The 27,325-nt window shown below is 31.9% G+C and overlaps 1 protein-coding gene across 4 annotated transcripts; it reads left to right on the top strand.

Annotated features, from left to right (window-relative positions):
- Window positions 1-1,405: 1,405 nt before the first annotated feature.
- Window positions 1,406-22,317, top strand: LOC139511830 (uncharacterized). 4 transcript variants are annotated; one of them, XM_071298931.1, is made up of 7 exons: window positions 1,406-1,513; window positions 7,330-7,401; window positions 12,234-12,470; window positions 15,237-15,344; window positions 15,974-18,363; window positions 19,341-19,474; window positions 20,042-22,317. In XM_071298931.1, exons 2-6 carry the CDS (start codon window positions 7,344-7,346, stop codon window positions 19,470-19,472), a joined length of 2,925 nt encoding a protein of 974 aa, XP_071155032.1. In that variant the 5' UTR covers window positions 1,406-1,513; window positions 7,330-7,343; the 3' UTR covers window positions 19,473-19,474; window positions 20,042-22,317. The 4 variants fall into 4 exon arrangements, with proteins under 4 accessions (XP_071155032.1, XP_071155036.1, XP_071155035.1 ...); XM_071298935.1 differs by lacking the exon at window positions 1,406-1,513 and adding an exon at window positions 2,785-2,844 and having other exon boundaries at window positions 20,042-22,310; XM_071298934.1 differs by lacking the exon at window positions 1,406-1,513 and adding an exon at window positions 4,029-4,116 and having other exon boundaries at window positions 20,042-22,310.
- Window positions 22,318-27,325: the final 5,008 nt, after the last annotated feature.

Genomic DNA, 27,325 nt, shown 5'->3' with positions numbered 1-27,325 from the left:
GATTGTGAAAATGAACTGGCGTAATGGGGAGATAATTTTGACGAAGTAGGATCCTGACTGTATAACCATGTTGAACTCTTCAATTTCATAAAATTTCAGGTGGTAAACTGCTGTTGCTTCAAAAATACATGCCTCCGCTTGCAAACTTGAGAACCGGAAGTCATATAGACATGGGACTACCACCATTCAACTCAGGACCACTTGAGATTTCAAATGTCACATTGTCGAGGTCATAGTACACTTTGAAGGTCAAGGTTAAATTTCATCATGACCTGACATTGACCTCAAATTGAAGGTCTTGAATTACTGATCATCTTTGCAGTTTATAGTAGGTTGATATCTGTTACCTTTTAAAAGATATACACATGTTACTATAGTATAAAGAATTATGTTGATGTAACTTTTGAACAGACGGTCGGACATTTTTTAGCTTAATGTATAAAATGTAGAGATCGTCGAGAGGAACATTTGTTACACAGTATGTATGCAGCAAACTTTTATCGTTTTCTTAATATGCAAGCTTGAAATTGCAGCGTAATTTTTTTTGCACTCAGTGACCTTTGACCTTGGGTGTAAATTGAAGACTATTAGTATAGGTCCAAAGTTTCTACGACTTCCGGTTCTCGAAATACAATTTAAAAAAATTGTGTATATTTTTTCAAGGGAAATAACTTTTTATAAGGGTTAATAACAAAATGATTGTATTATGTTCATTGACATTGCCATCTGTTCCTTTCCATGTTGTAGTTTTCAAATCAATTCTATCTCTAATACTTTCTAAGAAAAATGCATATAAAAGAAATTGCTTCAAGGGGATATAGCTTTCATAGGTGATGATGAAATCCTATTCAACCTCATATGGTAATACATCATGATGGGATCTACCTTTGGTCCAAATAAGGTCATAATATCTTTAAAAACAACGAGGGGCGCCATGTTGACAAAAAAACAATAAAAGGGAGATAATACATCTAAAAGAAAATGATGAAATCCTCAACAGGGTCATCTGGTAATACTTCATGATAAGGTCTATCGACATTCCATATTTGGTCTACATAACTTTAAAAGAAACAAGAGGCGGGCATTTAAAAAAAATGTTGGAAGAAAAAAAAAAGAAAAAGAAAAAAATATTAGAAAAACAATAAGGAGGTCTTTCCTTTCGTAGTGGAAAGACCTTAAAAATAAGAAGATATGGTATGACGGCCAATAAGACAAATATCTTCGAAAAAAATGAACGAAGATGCGAACAATTTTTTATATACTATATACACATTTACACATTTCATTATTCTTATTGTCCGTAGCCAGTAACATATTTTCTCGATATGAATTTTTTTTTTTATTGAAAGATGTAATCGAAACCTTATAGATAAAGTATGACGTAAATGAAAATTCCCACAAACTTAAATTTAGGTATGAAAAAATAAGAGTAAGTGGGATTTAAAAACTATGGTTAATAAACTCATTATATATATACCAGGAATAAGATTGTGTATGTCTACAAAGGATACAGGTAAGTTTTATCAATTAGAATTGAATTAATGTGAATTTACAAATAAATATATATGTTTGTGTTTGTCTATTTGTGTGCATGTTTGGAAAGGCTGTCATATTGAAATTAACACAAGAAATATACATTTATTCATTAATAGATTTTTATGCTTTTTCTTTCTTCTTAAAAGTATTTCCGAACGCCGATTTTTTTATTATTACATCCACTTCCTGTGTCAAATGGATAGTTATCTCCTTAAAACTTTTTTTTTAATTAGAGTAAACGCGTATTGCTGCAATAATATAAATGTTTATCTGATAAACTTGAAGTAAAGATAGATTAAGTAGTGTATGCAGAGGAAGTAGCAGTTTAACTATTCAAAGCTCGTAAATTCATTTTTGAAAAAAAAACCATAAAAAAACACCCCACAATTTGATATCACATGATCAAGAAATAACTGTAAAGCACATATTGCATAATTAGTGATTGTTAATACAACAATAATATTTAATTGCAATAATCCAAAAAAATAAATAGTAAAAATACCGAACTCCAAGAAAAGTTCAAGCGGAAAATCCCTAAACAAATAGAAAAATCAAATCTCAAATACATCAATCGAATGGAAAACAACTGTCTGCATACTCCTGACTTGGGACAGGTATTTCCGTATGTAGAAACTGGTGGATTAAACCTGGCTCTATAGATAGCTTAACATCTCACTTGTATAAATGTTTGCTATTATAAAGCATTCTCTAGGGTATGATTGTATAGTTAAATTCTTAATACGTATTAGAACGAATGGAAATGCACTAATCTGAAATTGTGACAAAGCCTTATCTTTAAGGGAAACGTTAAATGTTTTTTTTTCTTTCTCCGTGTATTCTGTGCAGTGATCAATCATTTAAATTAAAAGAGTAAGCTGTGCTAATGTAAACAAAGATATTGTTTCTGTCATATGGTATGTTCTAAATGCAGTTATAATCTTAGAATATTCACATTAGCATACTTGTATCTTATCAACTTGTGATACATTAATCTTACACTGCGATTGATTTTTCGATCTTTTTTATAGTGTTCGATAATGACAACACACATGTATAAACCATGTATATTGTCATTTATTTTGCTTTTTATAACATTATCAGAACAAATTTGTCTCCTCGTCATTTGTTTCAAAATGCCGAATTTGAAAAAAAGCTACTTGAATAGTTTGATTTTGTTTTCTCGTAAGTTAATAAGGCGAAAATTAGTGCAGCAATTATTGAGATATTGCAAATATTTCATTTAAATAGAATTTGCTTCGGATGACATATTTAATCCGCCCCAAACTGCATGAGTAATAGGATTTAAATGTGAGTGAATTGTAAGATGTGTTAAAAATATAATAATTAGAATACTGATATTAATAAACACCAATATGACCTACAAACCAAAATCTTTTTTTAAAGGGAAGTCAAAAGATTTATGTGTTAATAATGTGTAATTATACAATACAGAATCCTCAATCTGAAACATTTTGATTGAATGATTTTAGCTAAAGAAAGGGCACTGATGATACATTTTTAAATCGATTGGTATCTGCTTTTTGGTCGGGTTGATGTCTCTTTGACATACTCCCCATTTCTATTCTCAATTTTAAAACGTATATCAAATTTATAGAAAGTCTAATATGTTATATGCATAGACTTAATTTTACCTTTAACGTTTAGAGATTCTTTGGTGCAATTAAATTTTTGATAATAATTAAACGAAGTACATATATCAATTATTGTATCGTTTAAAATGCATAATAGATAAAAACTTCACGAAAATAATAAAATAATATTATAATTTTGAGCTTTTTGCACCAGTATTGATTGATTTTTATTCTGAAAGGGCATTTTGATCTAAAATCAAATTATTAAGGTAGTTTTATATCTACCGCAAACACAGTTTGGGGATTTATATGAATTACCATGCCTGTCTGTCTGTCTGAATTATATCCGCCCGTCCAGCATCGTGTCCAGTGCATAACTTGTATACTATAAGAATATGTTAAATCAAGCCGTGTATGCCGTTGTATCAGTGGCTTGTTTTGTGTCATATACAAAGCCATGTCACTCTGACTTTGAATTGGATATTTGACTTCTATGGAAATAAAACCATGTACAATTTGTGTCCAGCTCAAACATTTTGTACCGTTTCGGATATTCAAACGAAGCAGACAGTTGTAGTAAAACAGTTTCTAATTTTTGTCCGGTGCAAACCGTTGGTAAAGTAAAACTAATGCTGTTTATAGATATTGTATTCGCCTGTCTTTTTTAACTTCTTAAATATAAGGGAAAATATAAAATCATAGATCGAGGAATGTTAACACCACGCTAATAGGAAACAGTAAAATCACAATAAAACTGAACTCGAGAAAAATTCAAAACGGAAAGTCCCTAATCAGATGGCAAAATAAAATGATAAAACACATCAAACGAATGGACAACAACTGTAATATTCCTGAATTGGTACAGGCATTTTCAAATGTAGAAAATTATTATATTTAACACAGAACTGTCAATGTAAACACAACATAGAAGCCGGTTGATAAACAGACACCTTCCGAAATCTGGTTGAAGGCAGTTATTGCAGAAGGGGTATGTAGGTCTATTATTCGTCAACCTGCTCATATCAATTAAAATCCAGTGATCAATGACACATATATGTACAATTTAACTCTAAATCTAACCAATGACTTTGTTAAAATAACAATCTTTAAGTATCTCGAATGGCTGTCTTATTGACGCGTATATTATTGTCTGTTATTCCTTTTTGAATCGAGTAAGGGACAACGCGCGTATGTCCAGAAATAAAAAAAAGTTTGAACTTGTTATTAATTAGTTAGAAACATGTAGTATGCACGTAATATGATGTCGACCTTCAATCACCCCAATAGATATAAATTTATAGATTTTGATACCGGTTACTGTTATATTTGGTTGTCAAGTAAATACTAATAAAACTTGTTTTTCGGCAATGCCGGTGACATAAAAAAAAATAACAATATCAGGTAAATACAATTGTTGAAATTAACACACCAGTTTGGTCAATATTCGAGAGTACACATTAGCTCATGCATTAATATAAAAAAACATCAAACATTCAAAAGGTACGTTCTTAAAGAGGTAGATGAAGTCTACAATAGTCATCTGTACCGAAAACGTGGCCTATTACATTTTAATACTATAATGAATAATTTGTTTAGCTTTGTGCCACAATACATATACGTATTGACGAATGAGCGCAACTTATGAGATCAAATCTTCATATTTTGTCGATTGTTATTAGTAAGTTTACGTTGGAAGTCCAATAATTGACATATCACAACTTATATGTTTTGTGGTTTTACATTCGAAACAATATGTCTTCATTGTTTTTCATAGTTATGGAAGAAAGGCTTTATACATTTGGATTAACTTTATTAAAGTCTATAGTAAAATATTTTGACTGTTTTGGTAAGTCATAGACTAATGCATTTCTATTTTAGTACATTGAAGTAATAATAAACATCATTGATTGATAGGCGTTTTTTTTAATGTTCCCTGCAATATGTTTCTTTACTTTTTGTATCGCTTGCGATAATAATCACCGAATGCGAGACATGTAGCGTCGGAAATGGCAAAAACTACTATAAAATTTGCATTTTAGAATGCTCAAGATCTGTATGCTTCTTACATTGTTTGCTTTATTTAAGTCAGCTTCTGTTCAGCATATGAACATTATCTTTGATGTCTTTTTCATGGTTCAGCAATTGCTCAAAATAACAAGTGTTACTTTTATCACGTGCATATCGTCCGAATGAGTAAATGGATAACCATGTTTTAGGTAAGTGAGAACCCCAGAAGGTCTTTATGTCAGTCATCGAACTCATCGGATCTTGATTTTCTTTAATGGATACGTGATCTAGGGTAACAGTCCTTAATAGGTATGTTTCTCAAATGCCATAAGTACTAACTCACCTATATTTGATGTACTGTATGTTTGTAAGGCTTACATTTCAAGCTGTTGTCAGGGTTAATCTGACGTCATGTTCATGGCTTTTTCACCAAAGTTAAGTTTTCGTGATTATATATGTTTCTCTGACGGATATTATTTAACTTTGTATTATTGACTATTGAACCGCGGTATACTACGCTGTTGCCCTTTATGTATAGGGTTATTCTTACCCTGACCTCATTGTCATTGTTCATGGGTCCAAGTAAGGTTTTTCTCAGACACGATATAGATTACGTCAATGTTTGTATGAAATGAAAACAACAAGTTATACTGTAAACCAACTTATTTTCGCGGATACTTTATTTCGCGTTTTACCCTTTCTTGACCACTTCGCGGCTATTTAATTTCGCGATTATCTGATTTACTTGATGAAGTTTATTAAGAAAAGATCAAATATTGATATATTCGCGACAATTTATATTCGCGTTATTTTTCTACTCGCGAAAGTCGCGAAAATAAATCGCTCGCGAAAATAAGTTGGTTTACAGTAATTGTTATGCTTCCAAAGCGCTTTTCTGGATTTGCAGCCATGAAAAACTGAATATTTGAAAGCAAAGAATGTATGGGAACCGGAAAAATTGAAGATCTATATGAACAAAAAGGATATCAACATTTTTGGTCAACTTTAGATATAAGGTGTACATGTCTGTCTCGCAGGGTTCATATGACGTAGATCCTATTGAGAGCGATAATTGGTCAGTTGTGGTGCGTTGATCTGTTTCCCAGATACAAAACGCTGCAAGTCGAACATATTCAGTGTATTGGATGATTTTAATATGCACATGACTGTTTCAAATGGTTAATATCACCTTATTTTGGTTTCATAGATCTTTATATGTTAACTCTATGTGATAAATATTATTAGTTACATAGTCTGCTAGTGACCTAATACGGTATATATGGGGTCAGTAAATTCCATATGGGGTGAGAGCGAAGCTACTTCCATTGATCCTACAAAAACAGATACCAACAATAACAACTTGTTAGGTTTAAATGTGTTTTATAAATTTATTTCAATCTTAATCATCACTTTCTTCGTCTGTTGAAACCTTTACGATTTTGTCTCAGTACCGTTTTGTTTTTATAAAGGGACGTAACACCACTACTAACCGTGTATGAAATAAGCCCCGCCTGCCTACTACCTTATAAGGGCTATAAAGGGACGTTACACAACCACTTACCGTGTATGAGATAAGCCCCACCTCCCTACTAACCTAATATTAAATATACACGGTCTCCACGAGGGCGCTTTTAACCAATCACATTCCTAGAAAAGTATAAAAGGTAAGATAAATTAAAATCTTGATATTCATGGATTTTAACATAAAATGTAATCATGCCTAGTTCAGCAGGCGAGACTTCCCTGAAAGTAAATAACGATCAATACTTTAATTAATTTTCATTAAAAGGAATTGAAGACAAATTATCTCCTTATTCTTAACACAATAGATGATAATCAAACTATTATTTTATGAAAGATACGCAATATACAGACAAGTGTTTTTAATTATCCTCTCAGATGTAACTATCGGAAATAACAACAACACCACAAAAATGGTAACTATCTTCAGTTGACTGCTTTGGTTGTTGATCAGTTTGAAAAACGGAAAAGACAATCTTTTACTTGAATTTGACTTTTATACATATTCGATTTTTTTTTAATGTCTCTACCCTTCAATTACCAATTATAACATTCTCGGTCACGGTTAATGTAGATTTGATTTTAATTTCTATTTAAATGATACGATATATACCTTATTATTTATTAGAATAGCAAAGAATAATTAATGTAAAACTTAGTATTTTCACTTCAGGTTGAAGAACGAACATGGATTTCGACAGCTATGATAACGTTATGAAAGGGGTTGCAGACAGTCTTGATGCAGGTATATTCTATTACTGTTCTTAAATATTTTTACGAAATATAAATAATTGCCAGGGAAATCTTAAAAAATTATTACATTGAAACATGGCAAAAGAAAGAAATACGTTTATTAAATATAGATGACAAAATGAATTAATGCATAGTTATGATAGAAGCAGGTTATAATTTAGTTTTGACATAAGAGGAATTACTGTAAAAAAATCATTGTAAATATACTCATCCTACATACCAGGATTAAAGTAAGTACAAGTAAAGGCAAAAGTAGTTTACCGCTGTTTAAAAGTCATTAATGGATTAAGCAAAAACAGATCCGGGTCACAAACCAGTATGCCAGACACCCGTTTTATCTACAAAAGACTTATCAGCGATCCAAAATACATAATTTCCAAAATGTCTTGCAAGATACAGATATATTAATATTTTCCTATGGTAAAAAATCCTTTCAATCTCAGATAGTGCGATGACAGAAGTGTAAAAAGTCGTCTAGATCGCGAGTTTAATCTCCCCAAATAACACACGGCTAAAAATGGTCTTAACTTAAAGACAAATATTTCTTCTTTAGTTTTTGCCCTGTCGTCATAATTTTGTACGGTCACATTTTACTAAAAAGCCGTTTTAATGACTAGTAGTATATTGGAGAGTTTAAACCCCCCTTTTTCAAAATGAAAAATTGTGTACGTTTGCTTACATTTAATTGAAATAGTTTTTCCTGAAGCCATTTTTATATGTCAAAAAATTCTATTTAGTATTTTATTTTCTTCTAATCTATAAAATTTGCGAAGTTTGGACTGTTTAAAATTGAGGTAATTTAATTGCAAATTCAGACACAAACTTTAGTTTCTTCTTCATATTAGTAATAAAAATTATCCCATAATATTTTAAGCATATAGTATTTCATAAAACTAATTAGTGATAAAAATTTCGGAACTAAAATATGAAAAAAAACCATAAGAAATCAATGGAAAAAGAATGGACTAAAAACTTCAATTTCAACACTGAACTCAATCACTTGCCTTCCGTCACATTTTGTGTATTAGCCAACAATTTACTCTCAACTGATATATGAAATTACTATCTTTTTCGCTATTATATACACATATTTTCAATTAAAGTGCACGTATATGCCACATACTTTGTTTATATTCTATGTTTTTTTGTTATAAAACATTAAATATACTTTGTCAGAAAAGTCTTGTTGTAAAATCAAAATAATTGACGGATAGTCTCAGTAAATATTCCGTGATATGTCAAGTCCGTTGCAACTATCTCCAATAAGTCCAAAGAAAAAACAAAAGTCGTTCAATTTTATGCAGTGCTTAATATGCAAAAAAAAAAAGCAAACTCGACTGGAATTTTGAGTCAATTTACCCATATAGGGAAGTCGATTTTTGTATCTGCATCGAATAAAAAATTGGATGAGGTGAACATCAAGATGTTTCATGCACAGGCACTTATTTCTGTCAATATGGGTTTACTATCCATACCCGTACGAAAAATCACCCTTGTGATTTTCCGTACGGGTATGGATAGTAAACCCCATATTGACAGAAACAAGTGCCTGTGATTTCATGCGATAGCTGTTAATTCGAAGAACTCCGTGCAGGCAGTTTATCATCGTTCATGCTATAAAAGTTGCACAAGTTAACATATTTGTGCCCCCTTTTAGAGCGAGGAAGCTGCTGATCTGATATTTAATGACGACATACAATTATCGGACTGTTGTCCCTCAGTTTCGAGTATTTGTATGCGTTCTAGAATGCAGTCGTTCAACTGGAGCGCTTGTATATTTTGTTGCAACAAAACATTTTAGAAACATCAAAAACTACTCAAGTTTAATCAGATGAGCGTATGAAGAATGTTTTATCCGTGTAAGATAAAGTTAAAATTGAAAAAGTTTTTCCGTCCATCTTTTAAACTTCAAGCACTCTGTCATTTTGGTTGCATTCAAATCATTTGCTAAAAACGAAAAAAGACCCAAAAAAATCCAAACACGTGGAAGCAGATATCTCAGATCACGATACTGCTTTTACTAATTTTATGTTGGCTATTGACAACGATTTAATGGTCATTCCCCATGACACCGTTACTTGATAAATATAGATCTTTTCTTCCGACTGACTCTAATTTAAAATATTCTACTTGTAACATGCGGTCTAAACTTATTGATTTCTATAGAAATTCAGTTTTCAAACAACTTCAACAAGTTCAAGGCAAATATAACATAATATATAGTAGCAAAATAACTATTTCAGATGCCATATCAGCTGCTAGGCAATTGAAAACTGACCTCAAAATCTCAATGTCAACGGTAATAGACACAAATAACGGACAGATATTTCATTCCGCTGCAAGTATACTTAGAAAACACATCGAAACTCTAAGAAGAATACCCAACTTCGGATGAATTGTCTCTTCCTTCTTCAATTCAGTCAATGCCTCCGTATTTATTACAATTCATTTCATAGTTACTTGATGAAACTGCATATTGCCAAGACTATACTCAGAAAATGGCACCAGAGAAATTGCGTAAATGCTAAGCAATTGTTAAGTCAATCGTTTGTGTGGCCAATTTTGTTTTACACTTTTTCATTTATGATTGGTTTTACAAATGTACCATGAGTTTGGTTCAAAACACCTTGTTGAAACATTGAATGCCAATGGATTTTATGCTTCTTAAAGTAAAGTGCGACGCTATCTAATGTGTTGCCAACAATGAAAATGAGCGAATTCAAGATAGTGTGTACATCTCGTATATTTGTTTCCTCAGCATCTTTGCAGACACGCATATGGATGTCATCACACCTTCCTAAACCCCCTTTTTAGATATCTGTTAAATCGTGGATGAATTGATAGGGATGGTTTGAAGCTGGTATTTTTTTAGGAACAAATGTCTTCGGACTTCCTACAATACCTTGTCTATACTTGTAAAAAAAACTCAAAATAACGTGTTTGCTTTGAGCAGAACCTTTCATGTGTCTTGTCATGTCTTGTGACGGTTGATGAAAATGAAGATGATGAAGATAATGGTTGATTTGGTATAAAGCTTGTTGCACTGGTACACCCAGGTTAGGGGAGTGTTGGCGCACCCTTAGAAAAAAGTTAAACCCCGCCACATTCTGTATGTGTCAGTTTCAAGTCACGAGACGGTAATGCACTGTTTGTCGTTTGTTTCTATATAACTTATTTGTTTGTTTCTTATTTATTTTGTACATTAATCGGGCCGTTAGATTTTTCGTTTGTTTTACATTATTTATTTCGGGAATTGAAGACTATGCAGTATGAATTTTACTCATTGTTGAAGCCCGTACGGGACCTATAACTGTAAGTTAATGTATGTCTCATTTGCAATCATATCACATCTTCTTTTTTTTATATGGAATACTTTTGAAGTTGTGGTACGTTGCAAGGAAAAAAAGGGGGGATATAGGTACAAACCCTATAATGTAATAGAATTTAACCAGAGTAAAATACACAACAACAGATAATACTATGGAAGCAATAATAATTGTGAAAACCCCAAAAGCAACGAGTAGTCTATAAAAAAACCTGAAGTATCCGCAAATTCAATTTTAGGTCATATTTGACTGTAGTGTTCTATTGCTTTGGTTTGATACCTCACCCAATATGATAGTTTAAAAAATAATTTTAAAGTATTGTCCTGCATGACACTTGATGTTTACCTGAAATTGAAATTTGTCAGAAGGTTAAGGTGCTCTAAACAATTTATAGGTTGAAAACTTGATTTTTGAAGTTTTGTTTATAAAACGTCGTTTTATGAATTTTTTTGATAAAAAAATCTCAATGATTAAGGTTTATGTATAATAACAAACATTACTAAAGCCAAAACAGTATCATTTGTATTTAGGTAGAGTTTAGAAATATAAAAAAATGTCAAAATTGAAACCCTCTCAAATTTTCACAGATTTTTACATATGACCTTTGATCTCAATTTTAAAAAAATGTGACCATATCAAGTCTTGACGACAGGCATATTATCATAGTACACGATTTCCTCTTTCCAATGATATATTATATAGATGTGTGTTCGGTGGGGAGATTAAATTAAAAAAAATCGACCTTCAGTCACCGCACTAAGAGAAAAAGAATTGATGATAGTTAAACTAATGACTTTTAAATAAACGATTAACAAGAAAACCATACGGTTATTATATTTGAGCTTTATATTTCTTTACAAAATATTTCTTTATTGTAATAATCGTCTCAAACTTATCGAACTTTATCAAAGTGCATTTTTAGCATTGTTAAAGTTTTTTTCATGATGAATTAAATATGAAATTTTGAAACTAGATTCTTAATTAGACTTACGATTGATTTATGATTTTGACTTTCGACTGCTATGTCAAATTATCAACTTATTCAGTGAGAATGGGGCGATCCTGTAAATAAAAAAAACCTTTCTTATCGTATCACTGCATAATATTACTATATTGATAATCTACAACAAATTTAATAGAGATAATTCTAAATGTTCTGATAAAAGTTAAAAAGCAAATTAGAGAGTTACCGCAAAATATGGCATACATTCTTCTCCAATCTTAACTGTTCGATGATAGCTTTTCTGTTAGAGATGATTTGAATTCCTATATTTTAAGACTTAATTCTTCAACATTCAGTGCACGTACCAAGTCGAACTACTTGGACTTTCGGTCTTTGTTAGTACGACAGTGTCTGTCACTTTTTGAAGGGGTCGTGTGTTGGTGATTAGTTTAGCATGTTTATTAATTTTCTAAACTCCGATAATCCTTTTTTATCATATGTACCATTTTATATTGTTGAACTAAATCATATGAAACTGTTTTCTATGTGGTATAGGAAATATAAGAGGTTTGAAATTCCTTCTGAGGGACAAGCCGAATATTTACCAAAAGGAACTTGTAATGGTAAATGAAGGCAGTGACTTGATACAACTACTTGAGAGGAAAGAACTGTTATCAAGAACAAAGGTTTTGGAATTCATGAACTTACTGCAGTTAGAGGGTAGAATAGACCTGTCTAAGAAAGTGCAAGTATACATGGAAACCAATTTACCTGTAAACTTATCTAATCATGGTAAGTTGATATAATCGATATTTTCGACCCCCAAATAAAGATCATGTAAATATCTGGCTTACTTTTTTTTAACAAAATCTGGTTTGGTCTCAAGTGCTCCAGAAAAGGTAAGCAGGCCCTGTTACACCCGTCGTGTATCTAATGTATTTAACCCGGTAATAAGTATAATCCGGTTGGTCACATTTGGGGAAGGGAGGACGGAATTGTAGATACGAAATTTGGAACATATCCGTTGTCATCTGTGAAACAGATACCGGTATACCATAACGGTCAGCTGACAACTCAAGAAAATAAAGAATACAGCTAACTGCTTCTCTCTCTTCCTTAGACATTCTTGTATGAAGTCAACCTCATAAGAATAAAGGAACAAGTCGGCAAGAAGGTGAGCAAAGCAAATTGTGTGAAATGCAACAACTAGTAATCTATGAAAATTGTTTTACTTTTTATTTCAATCGAAATAAAAAAAAATAACAATGAACCACTTTTTAAATCAAATTAACAATTGTTCTTAGATTTTCACATTACATGTATATTGAAGATCTATTAGAATGAATTTGCTATATATATAGCTAGTATAATAGTTTAATGCAATAGAAACAAAGCAGAAGAACATGCTTATTTCTGAAATAACTGTAAAATTAGATTTGCGTATACACATCTATCTTGTTTATTCACCACCTTCATTTGATCTCTAGTGGATAGTTATTTCATCGGAAATCATATCACTTCCCGTAATTCTTAAATTAGCTGTGACGGAAAAGAAAGGAGGAAGATAGCTAAGAATAACTAACCTCATTCGTCAAACACAAACTGAAAACGCCATAAAAAAAACCGAACACCGAAAAAGAAAATAACAATCTACAAAAATAACAAAGAAAACTAAAGACAGAACAACAAAACATCTGCCATTAGGTACTCCCAAAAGGAGAGCGAATCCTTCTTGTGGAACACATCTGTCATGAAACATATATATTTACCACAACTGTCACCTGACCAATAATTTGTAAAGTTTTAGTATAATTATTTTTTTTCAAATACATGTAAGTAGTTGGGGCAAAATCAATATGGTTTGATTAGGTTTTGTTTGTAATATAGATGTTATATTACATCATGTTACACCAGCTTTAAAAATAGAAAATAAGTTTATACAGTAAATCTGTTAAATATCTACTCTGAGATAAATTTATAGTCAAGAAAGTTTACATGTTTCACCTAATTGGGAAACATATCAACGTCGTCGTTAGGTTTATTATCTACTTCTAGACATATTATTAATTTTAAACTTCACATTCCTAAACTTCTACAATAAAAGGTTTTAAAAATCATTAACAAGTATACTTCCTGATCATAGTTAAAGGTAAACGCTACTGTTTTGTGACAATATCAGAAATCATTTACCTGGGACTTTCCTAACCCAGTAATAGATTACTTTAATAGCTGTATTTGTCAAAACCTTTCGGAACTTTATTTGTGCGTCACGGATTACTCTATTGTAGACGAAGCGCACGTATGGCGTAAGTCTAGTATCTTTTATGAGTTATTCTTACTAGAATGATACAGTCCTACGAAATATGTTCCCCTTTCTGAAAAATAAAAAAGAAATTGCAGTTCTTTCCTATTGATTTTAAAACTTGTTGTCAAAGGTACCAGGATTATAATTTAGTACGCCAGACGCGCGCTACATAAGACTCATCAGTGACATTCATATCAAAATATTTATAAAGCCAAACAAGTAAGAAGTTGGAGAGCATTGAGGATCCAAAATTCAAAAAAAATGTGCCAAATACGGCTAAGGTAAAAGAGGGACGAAAGTTACCAAAGGGACAGTCAAACTCATAAATCGAAAATAAACTGACAACGCATATAAAAATGAAAAAGACAAACAGACAAACAATAGTACACATGACACAACATAGAAAACTAAAGAAGAAACAACACGAACCCCACCAAAAACTAGGGGTGATGTCAGGTGCTCCGGAAGGGTAAGCAGATCCTGCTCCACATGTGGCACCCGTCGTGTTGCTTATGTTATAACAAATCCAGTAAATAGTCTAATTCGGTAGGTCAATTCACAAAAGGGAAGGGAATTGTAGCTACGACGTAAGGAACATATCCGATATCATTTGTGAAACGGTTATTCCATAACGGTCAACCAACTCGTGATGGCGTCCGTAAAATTTACGGAGGGATGATTTCAACTTCACCATTTGGAACTCTTGGTTTAATAGCGTCCTTGTGAGCAACAACCCTCTATCAAGAAAATCATGATCGGAAATGCAAGCACGGGAGTATCGTATCAATTGGGAGATATTAACCCCGTATGCAGGTGCTGCTGGAATGTTGCTACTTAGAAATGGAAAGTTCACAATTTGAAAGCTGAAATCATCTCTTTTTTCGTAAAGTTTTGTTTTCAACCGACCCTAATTGTCAATTTCTAGATGTAAGTCAAGATATGAGGCCGACTTAACTATGCCTGGGATAAGAAAATCCCAGTGAATCATTTATTGCGGTATTTAGAATTTCTCCGTTGTAGAACACATAGTTCAATACAAATACAGCACTAAAATTTCCTGTAAGTTGCAAGATGAAATAATATTATATCAATAGTTTTTATTTTTTCCTAAAAATTGATCTTATGAAATGAAGGTTTTAATTGCTTAAATTATTTTAAACACACTCGTCTGTTAGATATTTAGAAATCAAGCTTCATATGCAGTTAGTTTTAATTGTGAATTGATATGCAAAACAATACATTTCTCAATGTAGATTATTACGGAATTAACGGTATGCCAGTAGTTGAGAACTATATTGAAACAGATGAGTACAGATTATTTGAGAAGAAAATTAACACTTGTAAAGCTGCTCTTATTAAAGGTAAGATGAAATTACACATTAACCGGTGTACTTTTTATTTGTCTTTGTAACGATATCACATGCAAGTTATCAAATGTAAATCATACAAAATGTTTAAATCCGTAGGTGTGATCAATAAATGTTAGCAGTAGTATACCACTGTTCAATAGTCATAGTTCGATAAGGCAAAAACATATCCGGGTAACAAACTATTGATCAGTCATTTGTTGGCTCATTGAATTAGGAAATCAATTTTGACAAAAGGAAGACAACTCTAATGTTTACATTAAAATAGAGGTGCGAACGATACCAGAGGGACAGTCCATAAATACAAAAATTGCATATCAGACAATTCGGATTTATAAATGTTAGTGCAAACTGCGAGCTAGACTGTTTTGACACTTATTGTCGTCAAAAAAGAAAATATACTATATAAATTGAATACGTCCTCAGCGCTTTTCTGATTTATCCTGATCAGCAATGCTCTATGTCGAGTATTTGAAAGCCAAGGATGTACAAGAACCGAAACCGTTGAAGTGCTGTATGAGGGGCGAAAGATACCAGAGGGTAAATGTATATATAATGTTTTGAAATCTTAATAAATCACATGCAAAGAGTATGTATAAATTCTGTAAAAAATTATATTTTAGGTCACCATGGATCTGGAAAAACTCAAAATGCCTTCTTTTATGCCAGAAGGTTTCCTGGTAGAAGTGAACAGTCCCTAATTTGGAGAGTAGACTGTAAAACATTATCACAGATATATAGATCCCTATCAGCAATGGTGACCTATCTTAAACTTCAATGTATATTTTTTGATCACGTGACATATAAACCGTCTGATCGACAATTAAAGGCGTCGATAGATAAGATGACAAAGCGAATCCAGCAGAAGTTGCGTTGTGAGGGTATAAATAACGCGAACCATTTGGTTCTGCTTGATGGCGTGGAGGATACGCACGACGATACTTTTAAGACAATGTTAAAGGATTTCCTAGATACCGAAAATGTTTATGTTATTGCCACCTCAAGGGTAACTTATCCACACGAATTCCACAATTTGTGTATAGAAGTTACAGGAATGACAGAAGAAGAAGCTGTTCTTTACTTTAAAGTGGAAAATAATAACGAACTTGAACAGGTAAAAGAACTGGCAAGACAACTCAGTTATCTTCCCCTTGCTTTATCATTTGCTTTTGCCTTTATTGCAAACACGGGATCTAGCATTGAAACCTATGTTAAAAGTCTTGCAGAAACCGAGGCAAATGACCAATTAAGATCTCTCACTGTTTCATGTGAAGTTGCACTAGAGATAGTGAAGAAGGATCTCACAGAACATGGTAGAAATCTTCTGGCATATATTCCATACCTGCATCCAGAAAACATTCCAGATTTTTTACTGAAAAGTTTACTGCCAGTAAACATGACGGAAGACTTTAAAGAAAGAGAAATAAATAAGCTAATTGTTTGTCTGAGAAATAATTCTTTGGCAACTTTGAAATCAAGGGGTAATAACCGTGTGATTGCTGTACATCGATTTACGTTCAGAGTCATGATGAATATGAAGACCGAACAGGAGAAAACAACTGAAGCAAACGCGCTCCTCCGACATTTTTGTTATAACATTTATCTTGATACTAGTCTTATTGAAGCCGTTAAAAAGAACGTTATGTTTCTTGATCATGCAATTGAACTTCTTAAATTGTATGAGGACTGTAACCGTCGACCGGAAATGGAAGATAAAGTTTTATGTTGTGTACTCTTATGTGGTGTAGCTGTTACCTACCGACTTTACGGAAACACTGAATTGTCAGCCAATGAGTATTTTGAAAAAGCAAGAGATGCAGTTTGCGAACTGGTATCTGTCAACAAAGCAGATTTTGCTGTAGATGTCAGTGGATTTACTGCTATGAAAGACATACTTATCTCAATAAATGGCAGTGAGTTAATACGAGAAAATTCAAAAAATCTGTTCAAAAAGCTTCTTCTCAAGGGAAAGAGTCTTAGTGACTCCTTCATTCTGACAGTGTTGACCAATACAATGCGAAACAAAGAACACCTTTGTTATTTACACGAAGTGACAAATGGCATATGTTATACCAATAACCAGATACCAAAAGATTCGATTGGTGAACTTATTGAAAACCAAATTATCACCCCTGTTCAGGAGTTCAAGGAATCTTTCTTGGTGGAACTTATGATACACATACTTTATAACAGTAGTAAAAACAAACGTCTTATGAAATTAGCCACAGACGATTTTACTATACAGAACACAGAAAAAAGAAACAATTTTAAGATACGTTTGTCAAGTGATAATCTTCGTCCTACAGATGAAAGTCTTGTTGAATTACAGTACTCAATCAATCTAGCGGAATTACTGGATGACCATTATAAACATAACTGTCCAACATTTCGCCTAGGATTGAAAATAGCAGCAAAACGGGGTGCCATTTTATACTTTATCAGTTCACAGGAGTCAAACAAATCTAATAAATGCATTGAAGAGGCTATTAAGATTCTAGAAGAAAATTCTGATTCAAATATTCGATTTGTAGAATTTGGTGTTGTTAAGCACGATTCTAGGCCGACAAATTATCAAATGGTATCCAATAAGAAACTCCTAATGGAATGTTACATCTTACTATCAAAGGAAGATACTAACTATCTGAAGAGAGCACTAACACTTGCGCAAGATTTAGAGTCCCTTATTCCAATATTATATCACTGGAAGGTGATATCTGATATTCATATAAAGATCGCACATGTATTCGAGCTTCAAAATACTGAACCATTCATTACAAAAGCAAAGCAACATTACAAAGAAGCATATCGTCGTGAATATGAAAGTAACAATATTCGACTTACAAGGTATCATTTACGAGCACTTCTGCAGTATGTTAATTGCTGTATTAATCATTCGACAAAGGAAGATCTAGAGATGGCCAAGACTATATGCAACGACATAAAAGAAAGATTTCAGCACAAAAGTACTGATGAGATGTTTGATGCCGCCCTTCAAACAATAGAAGAACAACTGGTAATTTCTATTGTATATATTAATGTATTTATTGCAAAAACATCAAATCATAAATATTACCACAAGGTGCTGGAGTGTTGTACTCTTCTTTTGATACTTTTTATACTTTAGGAAAAACTAAAATAGGTGATACAGAAACAGAAAGTCCCTAATCAAACGGCAAAATAAAAAAGCTCAAACACATTAAACGGATGAAAACAACTGTCATATTCCTTACTTGATACAGAATTTTATCTTGAAAAAAGTTTGTTTTTAATAATGACACCTCTCTACATTTGTACATGGTAGTCTAGCAAACTAAAACAAACAAAATATAAGTTTGTTAGAAAACATACACAAAAAAAAATATCATCAGAGCAGCATGACAACCATATTAAGTGCTTAATAAGACCGAGCGCAAACCCTAATTTTCACAAGTTTCAACATGTTCAATAACTTAACAAAACGATACACACTAAACAAAATAAAAGATTCTTTAAGAGGGATCTCCACATTAGGAAACACAATTGGTTTTTATACTTGTGGGGTTTTATGCAGGTCTTAATAGCAGTAGCATATAATTGTATTTTAAAAAACAAATTAAAATCTTGACTTCATTTACACGAGCGTATCGTAAAGTTATGTAATAAGTAATTGTTGTTCAGAACTGTAGTGGCTAACATGAAGATAAAGATTTATCGAAACGACAGTTATCGTTCTTTGTATGTAGATTGAATGTCAACATGATGCAGACAGTGTAAGTTATAATGCAATCGTTAATTTACGACTCTAGATTACCTTAGCTGTATTTGGCAAAACTTTTAGGAATTTTGGTCCTCAATGCTCTTCAACTCTTCGTACTTTATTTGGCCTTTTTAACTTTTTTGGATTCGAGCGTCACTGGTGAGTCTTTTGTAGACTAAACGCGCGTCTGGCATATATACTAAATTTAGTCTTGGTATCTATGATGAGTTTATTCTAGACCTGCAACCTTTCAGAACACAATGATTACACCAAAAGAGGTCAGCAACAGCCTGATATCTGTTCACTGCAGCAGTGTAGATATTGGCACACAAACAGACAACGTATTCACACATTCAACAACTGAAAGCTGTGAAAGAAACTATTAAAGGTTTGTTTTATTCATTCAATGTCTCTTAAGTTTTTATCGATTTTTCATTTTGTATAAAATAAGCTTAGATATTTAAGCAAATCTAAATACACGATATTTTTTAACTTTAGTTGTGTAAGCCAAGACAAAACATCCATGTATAAGAAATGTTGAATCTTACACAAAAAATTATAACAGTGAAATTATGTGCATCGTGGATTCGTTGTCAGAAAGGAAATGTTTTTCTCTTAAATAATGTAGCAGAAGAAATAAATTAAGAGCATTTATACAAAAACAATAATGATTTTCGATTTTAACATTGCTCCAATACAAGATTATTTGTATAAGAGATAGACGAAGGAAAACAAAGGAACAATCAAACTCATAAGTGAAAAATAAACTGACAACGCCATTAATGTTCTTATTTCCTAGATAATTTGCGCATTAAAACAATAATAGATAATCAGAAACATTGACAAGCTTAAACGCATAATATGTAACCTCGCAATAGGGTTGTATCAGAAAATGAAGAAATTCCGATTCATTCGACTCATTAGAGTATCTTTAAGTTATTCTTTCATTTTTCAGTGGAGTTTTACCATCAAAGAAGGAGCTTCAGAGGCGAAAACTTCAACTGCAGATTAAACTGAACGAAATTGACAATGAATTGATGCGTTTAGAATTGAACAACATGTAGGAAATAATGCACTTTTACTAAGTGTATCATATCATTTATATTTTTGTAACTGTTAAAATTTAAAAAACAATATTATTTTGATGGCAGTAGTTTTTAAATTCTATCTTTGTCGTATTGTTTAAGAATTGGATATGTCGCCTATAATGTGTTACGAAAAAAATACAAAATTAATAAATCAATATTCATATTTTGAATTTTTCTGATATAGTAGGTCGAAATGTTTTGCATGTAATAAAAGGCCGAAAACACTGCCAATATGCGTCATTTTCAAATTTCGACGTTCATTTTTTGATATATGAGCCACAGCCATACTAAAAAAACACAAGCTGTCCTACATAGAAATATGAGTCAGGATAAAATATGTTCTGTTATTTTATTGTTCATATTTCATTTAACCAAAAAACTATTTAAAAAAAGTAGTATGTCAAATATGCATTTGATATTCTAGATCTGACATGGTAACGACGACACAGTGATATATTAACTAATTTGTCTGCATCAAAGTATCCACACTTAATTAGTATGTGTGAATTGAAAAGAGAATTTAAATAATTTGAATATTTTTACTATTGTTGATATATCTGGAGTCAAATATCGGTTTTCCTTTTTGTTTAAAAGTAGAATCATTAAAACGTAAATTCACAAAAATACCGAAATCCAAGAAAAACTCAAAACGAAATGTTCCTCATCAAATATCAGTATTTGTTCACCTTGATAAATCAGCGTCAAAGAAATGAACAAAAAAAACAAAACTATAAATGGTACTTCACATGATGGAATAATTTTAAACGTCTGGAATTAAACAACATACAAAAAACATGAATTTGTTATATTAATTGTAAGATGTGCATTTTTGAAATGATGAGTATTGCAGTTGAAAATTTTGATAATAATGCATACATGTTTGTTCATTCTATATTTAAGTATTTGTTTAAAATATTGTATCATATGTATTTTTTTTTTTTTTTATAATTTGGTAACAATGAAGAACGACTATTTAACGTTCGATGGTAAACTGAATGGCCATTATAAATTAGGAGGACTAGAGCATGATGATGTGATATGAATATAAACCATGTTTAGCACTAGAGTGACACGCTGTGTCGAATTTGTAGCGCATTTGTTACTCCTTACTCTTACTCCTAGATACCGAGCTGTTAGCGCTACTCAACATTAATCATTTTTTAAGCCATTACATTGGCCAGGCGTGGTTGTAACTCGCATTAACTTGAGGCGAGCGTTCTATCACGAGACAACCTATGCGTTTTTTTCATATTCAAAAATTAGATCTTAACATGTAATTGTCTAAATACATTCAATCATGAATATTTGTTAATTCAATTTATGAGGTAAATATTTCTAAACGGTGTTGCTAACTTTTGTTTATATCTAAACTGCATGGACAGTATCATTGTCCATATCAAAGGAAAGGTAAAAGTAATTTTGATTAAACCCTTCAAAAATGTTGGTTCGCATTGCACTTCACCTCCTTATTTGTTTTACCATTTAAGTTTTTTGATTCGAGCGTCCCTGTTGAGTCTTTTGTAAAACAGTATAGACCTGTTATCTTGGATGAGGTTTTTTAACAGCTATTTAATAACTATTTTGGGTAAAGAATCTTAAAAAACAAAACCTCAGTATAAGATTATTCTGGTGTTTTGAAAGCTATGACCGTGAACATGTGTCTGGTGAGTTAAGCCGATGACAAAGTCACATTCGTGATGATTTACTAGCTCAATTAATTAGTTGTCAAATTTACAATATCTGTAGCGATATTAATCCAAAAAGCTTGGCAACTACATATTCATGTTATTGTTATTTACCATTTAACAATGTTGATACCATTGGATCATTGGTTGTCTGTTTTGAAATTCATATAAAGGTTTAGTTTCTAGTGTACACTTTATACCTTGATAACTGTACCGGTCTTTGCCCATAGCTGCCCACTATATATCGTTTTGCTATTTGTTAACATTCAATAGTTGCATTATTGTAATTCATAACACGTTTTGTACATGCATGCATACTGAAAATGTGTAAAATAGCTAAATACGAATGAACATGATATGGCAGCTGTTATTCACTAAAAACATGTTTTATTTTAATGATAGGTTTGTTTTATTGTTTTTATTATGAAAATAAATGCTTACATACTTTTCTGGGTCGTTGCATCCCGTCATTGTGTTGGGTTTTTTTTCTTCATTTTTACTTGTGTGCTTTGTCCGTTTGACTTTTTAAGTTTCTTTTATACATATTACAAGTCTGTGTACATCCCGCCATTGTGTTATTGTTCTATTATAATTTTTGCATACTTTGAACGACAAAATTATTATATATCTCTACATGTGTGACGTTTACATTTTGACGTCAACACGCGATATACGCCAGAGTTAATGTTAAAATTACGATTCGGTCCCAGTGCTTAAAATCTCTCGATATAAAATAAAAAAATAAGTAAGCAATGAACGTGGTTGTTAGGTCCGTGTAACACTTATCAATTCAAAGTTTTAAAAAGTTTTGAAATTTTAGATTTTTGGAATTTTGATCAAAATTTTAAAATATCAAAATTTCAAAATGTGTAAAAGTTTTGAAATTTTGAAATTTTAATCAAATTTTTAAAATATTAAAATTCTAAATATCGTTTATAAATTTGATAGTTTAGGAATTAGAACAAAATTCTAAAATATTAAACCTTACGTGCAATTTTGATTATTTCACTTTTTGAAAGTTTGATTTTTTAAATGTTTGATTAAAATATCAAAAATAGAAAAGGGGCGAAAAGAGGGGTAAACACTGATGTAAACACGGCTCCGATAACAATCATTCTTAGTTATAAATAAATAGCATGAAACATATCAAATCATTTTTAATTACAAAATAAATAATGAAAAAAGAAGTCGTTTTTTTTTCTTAAAACATATTAGACATCACATGGGATAACAGTATCCTGAAATTTTTAGGTTGTGCATCTATCAAAAAAAAATTGTTAACCACCTATTTAAACCGGAATCAAATAAGTCGATTTAAATCTCTTATATAAGGTTAGCGTTTGAGATAAATAATTCAAAGCTATTTGGTGTTCCCAGTGCCCAACATTTAGGAGTAACAGTGAAAACTGACCAACTCGCAGTAAACCAAATAGTATTATTTGCCTCTTTTTTTTGGCGTTCCTGATGAAGGTAGATCCAGAAAAAGCGCTTCGGTCGCATGCAACTTTGAACATTTTGTTTTCTTTTTTATCAATTGCATGACGATAATATAGTGCCTTTTATGACTTATTTCAGTTCCAAGAAATGATACGAAAGGAATACTTAATGTATGGCGTCGAAATGAACGTTGTGCTAGGCGTGCTTCAGCTGGCCCCTAGACAAAAAAAGTGTACTGATTCAGTGATTATAGACGTCATACTAAACTCCGAAATATAACAATGAACTAAAATTAAAATTATACAAGACTTAAAAGGACAGAGGCTCCTGAATTGGGACAGGTGCACAAATGCGGCGGGGTTCAACATGTTTTGTGATATCACAACCCTCCCCTATACCTCTTGCCAATAAGAATGAAAAGCACACAGTAATACGAACAGTAAAACGCACTTAAAAAGGAATACAAGTCATATGTCAGAACAGGAAACAAAAGAAACTAATCAAAATGACACTGATAATGAATTAACAAAGGACTACCATATATAAAGCTAGCAGTTACTGTCATACGCCAGCTCCAGACCTCAATTAAACTAATTGAAAGATTATGTCTTCATTATGCACAATCTCTCCCTGTTGTATTTATTGCTAATTTGTTCCGGAGCATTTATGAAATATTTGTCACTGGCAACAAAATTCGATAATTAAAAATACGTACAAATTACGAAGAAGCTTAAGATTCAACTCCCTCTGACAAAGTAGCCCTTATAGATGGATTTTGATATGTTTTAACTTCACTTTGGCCGAACACCTCTTCAATTGTTTCGGTTCTTATTTTTCTTGACTTTCAAATTTCAGTTTTCAGCGTTCCGTAGGTGAATTCTTTACTTAAAATTCTGCGTTTTACATTGTATAGGTTTTTCGAGAGCAACATTGGTGTATACATGTATGGCAAAAAATGGAAAAATCCATCATGCGGCTGCAGTGTGGCTTCTTTCTGACTGGATGTACCTGTGTTCTTTTAGTTTGCTCAATGTCGATTGTCGTACGATAACTTAAAAATGCTAAAAAAATAAACTGCAAATACGGAACAATAAGACCCCTTAATACAAAAAAAAAATCCCCCTTTCCTTTTATCTATTATTTAAAAACAGTGGTTGATTTGGGACCCATGATGGAGCTACGTATATGAAAACCAGTCCAAACGTTGTATGTCTATACAGGAGCAACCATATAACTTTAAAAGTTGGTTGTGGTTGTTTTGTCGAAGCGCTAACAATTTTATTAAGTTTTTCATCGGTACAATCAAATTATCTGGTTCAAAATTTAACACTATACGGCATGGAGAAAATTTGGATTCAGAATGTTTTTTTTGTTTGCTTGCACAGAATATTATTCTTTCATCAAATTGGGGATCAAAATATTCTAATGTACCATTATCGGAGCCCCTCGTGGAAGTATCAAAGTAAAAAAAGTGACTATCTATATATTGTATTCCCCAAAAGATGACCATTTATCGCTGAAACAAACTTCTGAAAAGAATTTTCAATTTTCAAAATGCCGACACCTACAAATGGATAGATGGGCGCTTAATGTAGTACAGCAGCAACTATTACATAAATATGAATGCTGAAACTAATTTTTATGTTATACGTTTATACTAGTATATGATATGAATGGTTTCAACTTTTACAAATAAAGGCAACAGTAGTATACCGCTGTTCAAAACTCATAAATCCATGGACAAAAAACAAAATCGGGGTAACAAACCAAAACCGAGCGAAACGCATTAAATATAAGAGGAGAACAACGACACAACACCGAAACGCAACACACACAGAAACAGACCAATCATCAGACAAAACACCACGAGAATAACAAATGTAACATGAAAACCAAATACATGAATTTGGGATAGACAAGTACCGTGCCACGTCTTATCTCAATATCTCAAAAATAAGAGAAAACACAAACGACTCAACGTTAAAATGCAAAACCAGAGCTATAAGTTGGATATACATGTATTTACGTTTAATTTATTTGGCATTTTTATTTTTATTTGACTTTGTTTGCCTTTTTAACTTAATTTGATTCGAGCGTCACTGATAAAATAAAATTGAGAATGGAAATGGGGAATGTGTCAAAGAGACAACAACCCGACCAAACAAAAAACAACAGCAGAGGGTCACCAACAGGTCTTCAATGTAGCGAGAAATTCCCGCAACCGGAGGCGTCCTTCAGCTGGCCCCTAAACAAAAATATACTAGTCCAGTGATAATGAACGCCATACTAATTTCCAAATTGTACACAAGAAACTAAAATTAAAATAATACAAGTCTTTTGTAGACGAAACGCGTGTCTGGCGCAAAAACCGACAAAATGTATATCCTGGTATCCATGTATGATGAGTTTATGTAGCTACCTTGTAACAGTATCTTGCCTCCAATCTACTAATATTTGATCTTAGTACTCTTAATTTCAGCATAAATAAGATAAATATATTAAAAACCTCCCACATTGTTGACTAGTACAACCTTAATTGGGACAACCTTAATTGGGACACCATGCATTCAGTTTTCCTACTGTACCAAAAAAATATTAACTAAAATCAGTGATAGAAGGCAATATAATTATGATCGTCATACAACCGATAAAAATGAAAACATAACGTTAAAAGTTACGACCAAAACGCTTTTCTGGATCGAACTTCTTATAGAACGCTCAAAGCGGAATATTTAGGGCCAACAACTTACAAAAAACAGATTTAAACGTTAAAAATGATCGTTCATAATGTCATGGAATGATATATTCTTTACCCACATGATTGCAGAAACTCAGAAGTCGCAGAGCAAAACAGAAAAATTTAAATCAAAAGAGATAATACGCCTTGTATTGAGCCTTCTTATTGCTTAGAGTTGAGTAGAAAATATATATACATGCTCAACCTAACCATACTATTTGACCTACTGCGAGTTGTTCAATTTTTACTGTTACTCCTGTTTCTCCTAAAATATGGGTGCTAAAAAACCAGCAAGTAAAATGGCCAATATCAGAGCCGTACGTCTTGTTTTGAAATGAATTCTCGTCTTTTGAGAAATATTTATTTTATCATCCAATTTTTCACCGCTTACAACTGTCTGTCTGTGGTTTTATTTCGTACATTAACTTTTAAAAATCAATATGTTTTCAATTCATATTGTTTCGTTTCGTTTCGCTTTTATTTCGTTTCACTTTTTACAGTTACCCCTCTTTTTGCCCCTGTTCTGTTTTTGATATTTTTATCAAAAATTTAAAAAATCAAACTTTCAAAAAGTGAAATATTCAAAATTGCACGTAAGGTTTAGTATTTTAAAATTTTGATTAAATTCCTAAACTATCAAATTTAAAAACGATAGTTAGAATTTTAATATTTTAATAATTTGGTTAAAATTTCAAAATTTCAAAACTTTTACACAATTTGAAATTTTGATATTTTAAAATTTTGATCAAAATTCCAAAAATCCAAACTTTCAAAACTTTTTAAAACTTTGAATTGATAAGTGTTACACGGACCTTGTTAAATGTGATATGTGCTTTTTTGTTAAATGGGACATGTGCTTCTTTGTTAAATATTTGTTTGTTTTAGTGGCACAGTGTTAACTGCTGTACCCCTATTTTTGACATGTTTACTTATTATGTCTGTTTGTTTTATTCACGCATCGTTGTCAATATAAAACAAAAAGTAAAATCACAAAAATACTGAACTTAGAGGAAGATCAATTGGGAAAGTCCATAATCACATGGCAAAATCAAATAACAAAACGCATCAAAAACGAATGGACAAAAACTGTCATATTCCTGACTTGGTACAGGCATTTTCAAATGTAGAAAATGGTGGATTAAACCTGGTTCTATAGCGCTAACCCTCTCACTTTAATGACAGTCTCATCAATTTCCGATATTTTTACATTGATGCGTTAAATAAACAGACACAATAAATATAATAGTCAAAATATGGGCACATCAGTCATCATCGTTTAACAATCAGAGGCT

Source organism: Mytilus edulis, chromosome 2, assembly GCF_963676685.1.
Source record: "Mytilus edulis chromosome 2, xbMytEdul2.2, whole genome shotgun sequence".
Taxonomy (NCBI): Eukaryota; Metazoa; Mollusca; class Bivalvia; order Mytilida; family Mytilidae; genus Mytilus; species Mytilus edulis.
The sequence above is the reverse complement of the archived record's forward strand: the minus strand, read 5'-3'. Positions and strand labels throughout refer to the sequence as shown.

Excerpts from the sequence above, each read along its gene's own strand:
- LOC139511830 (XM_071298931.1), top strand. The coding sequence starts at position 7,344 with ATGGATTTCGACAGCTATGATAACGTTATGAAAGGGGTTGCAGACAGT. Across the intron at positions 12,471-15,236 it reads TGTAAACTTATCTAATCATG|ATTATTACGGAATTAACGGT; the intron begins GTAAGTTGATAT and ends TTCTCAATGTAG. Across the intron at positions 15,345-15,973 it reads TAAAGCTGCTCTTATTAAAG|GTCACCATGGATCTGGAAAA; the intron begins GTAAGATGAAAT and ends ATTATATTTTAG.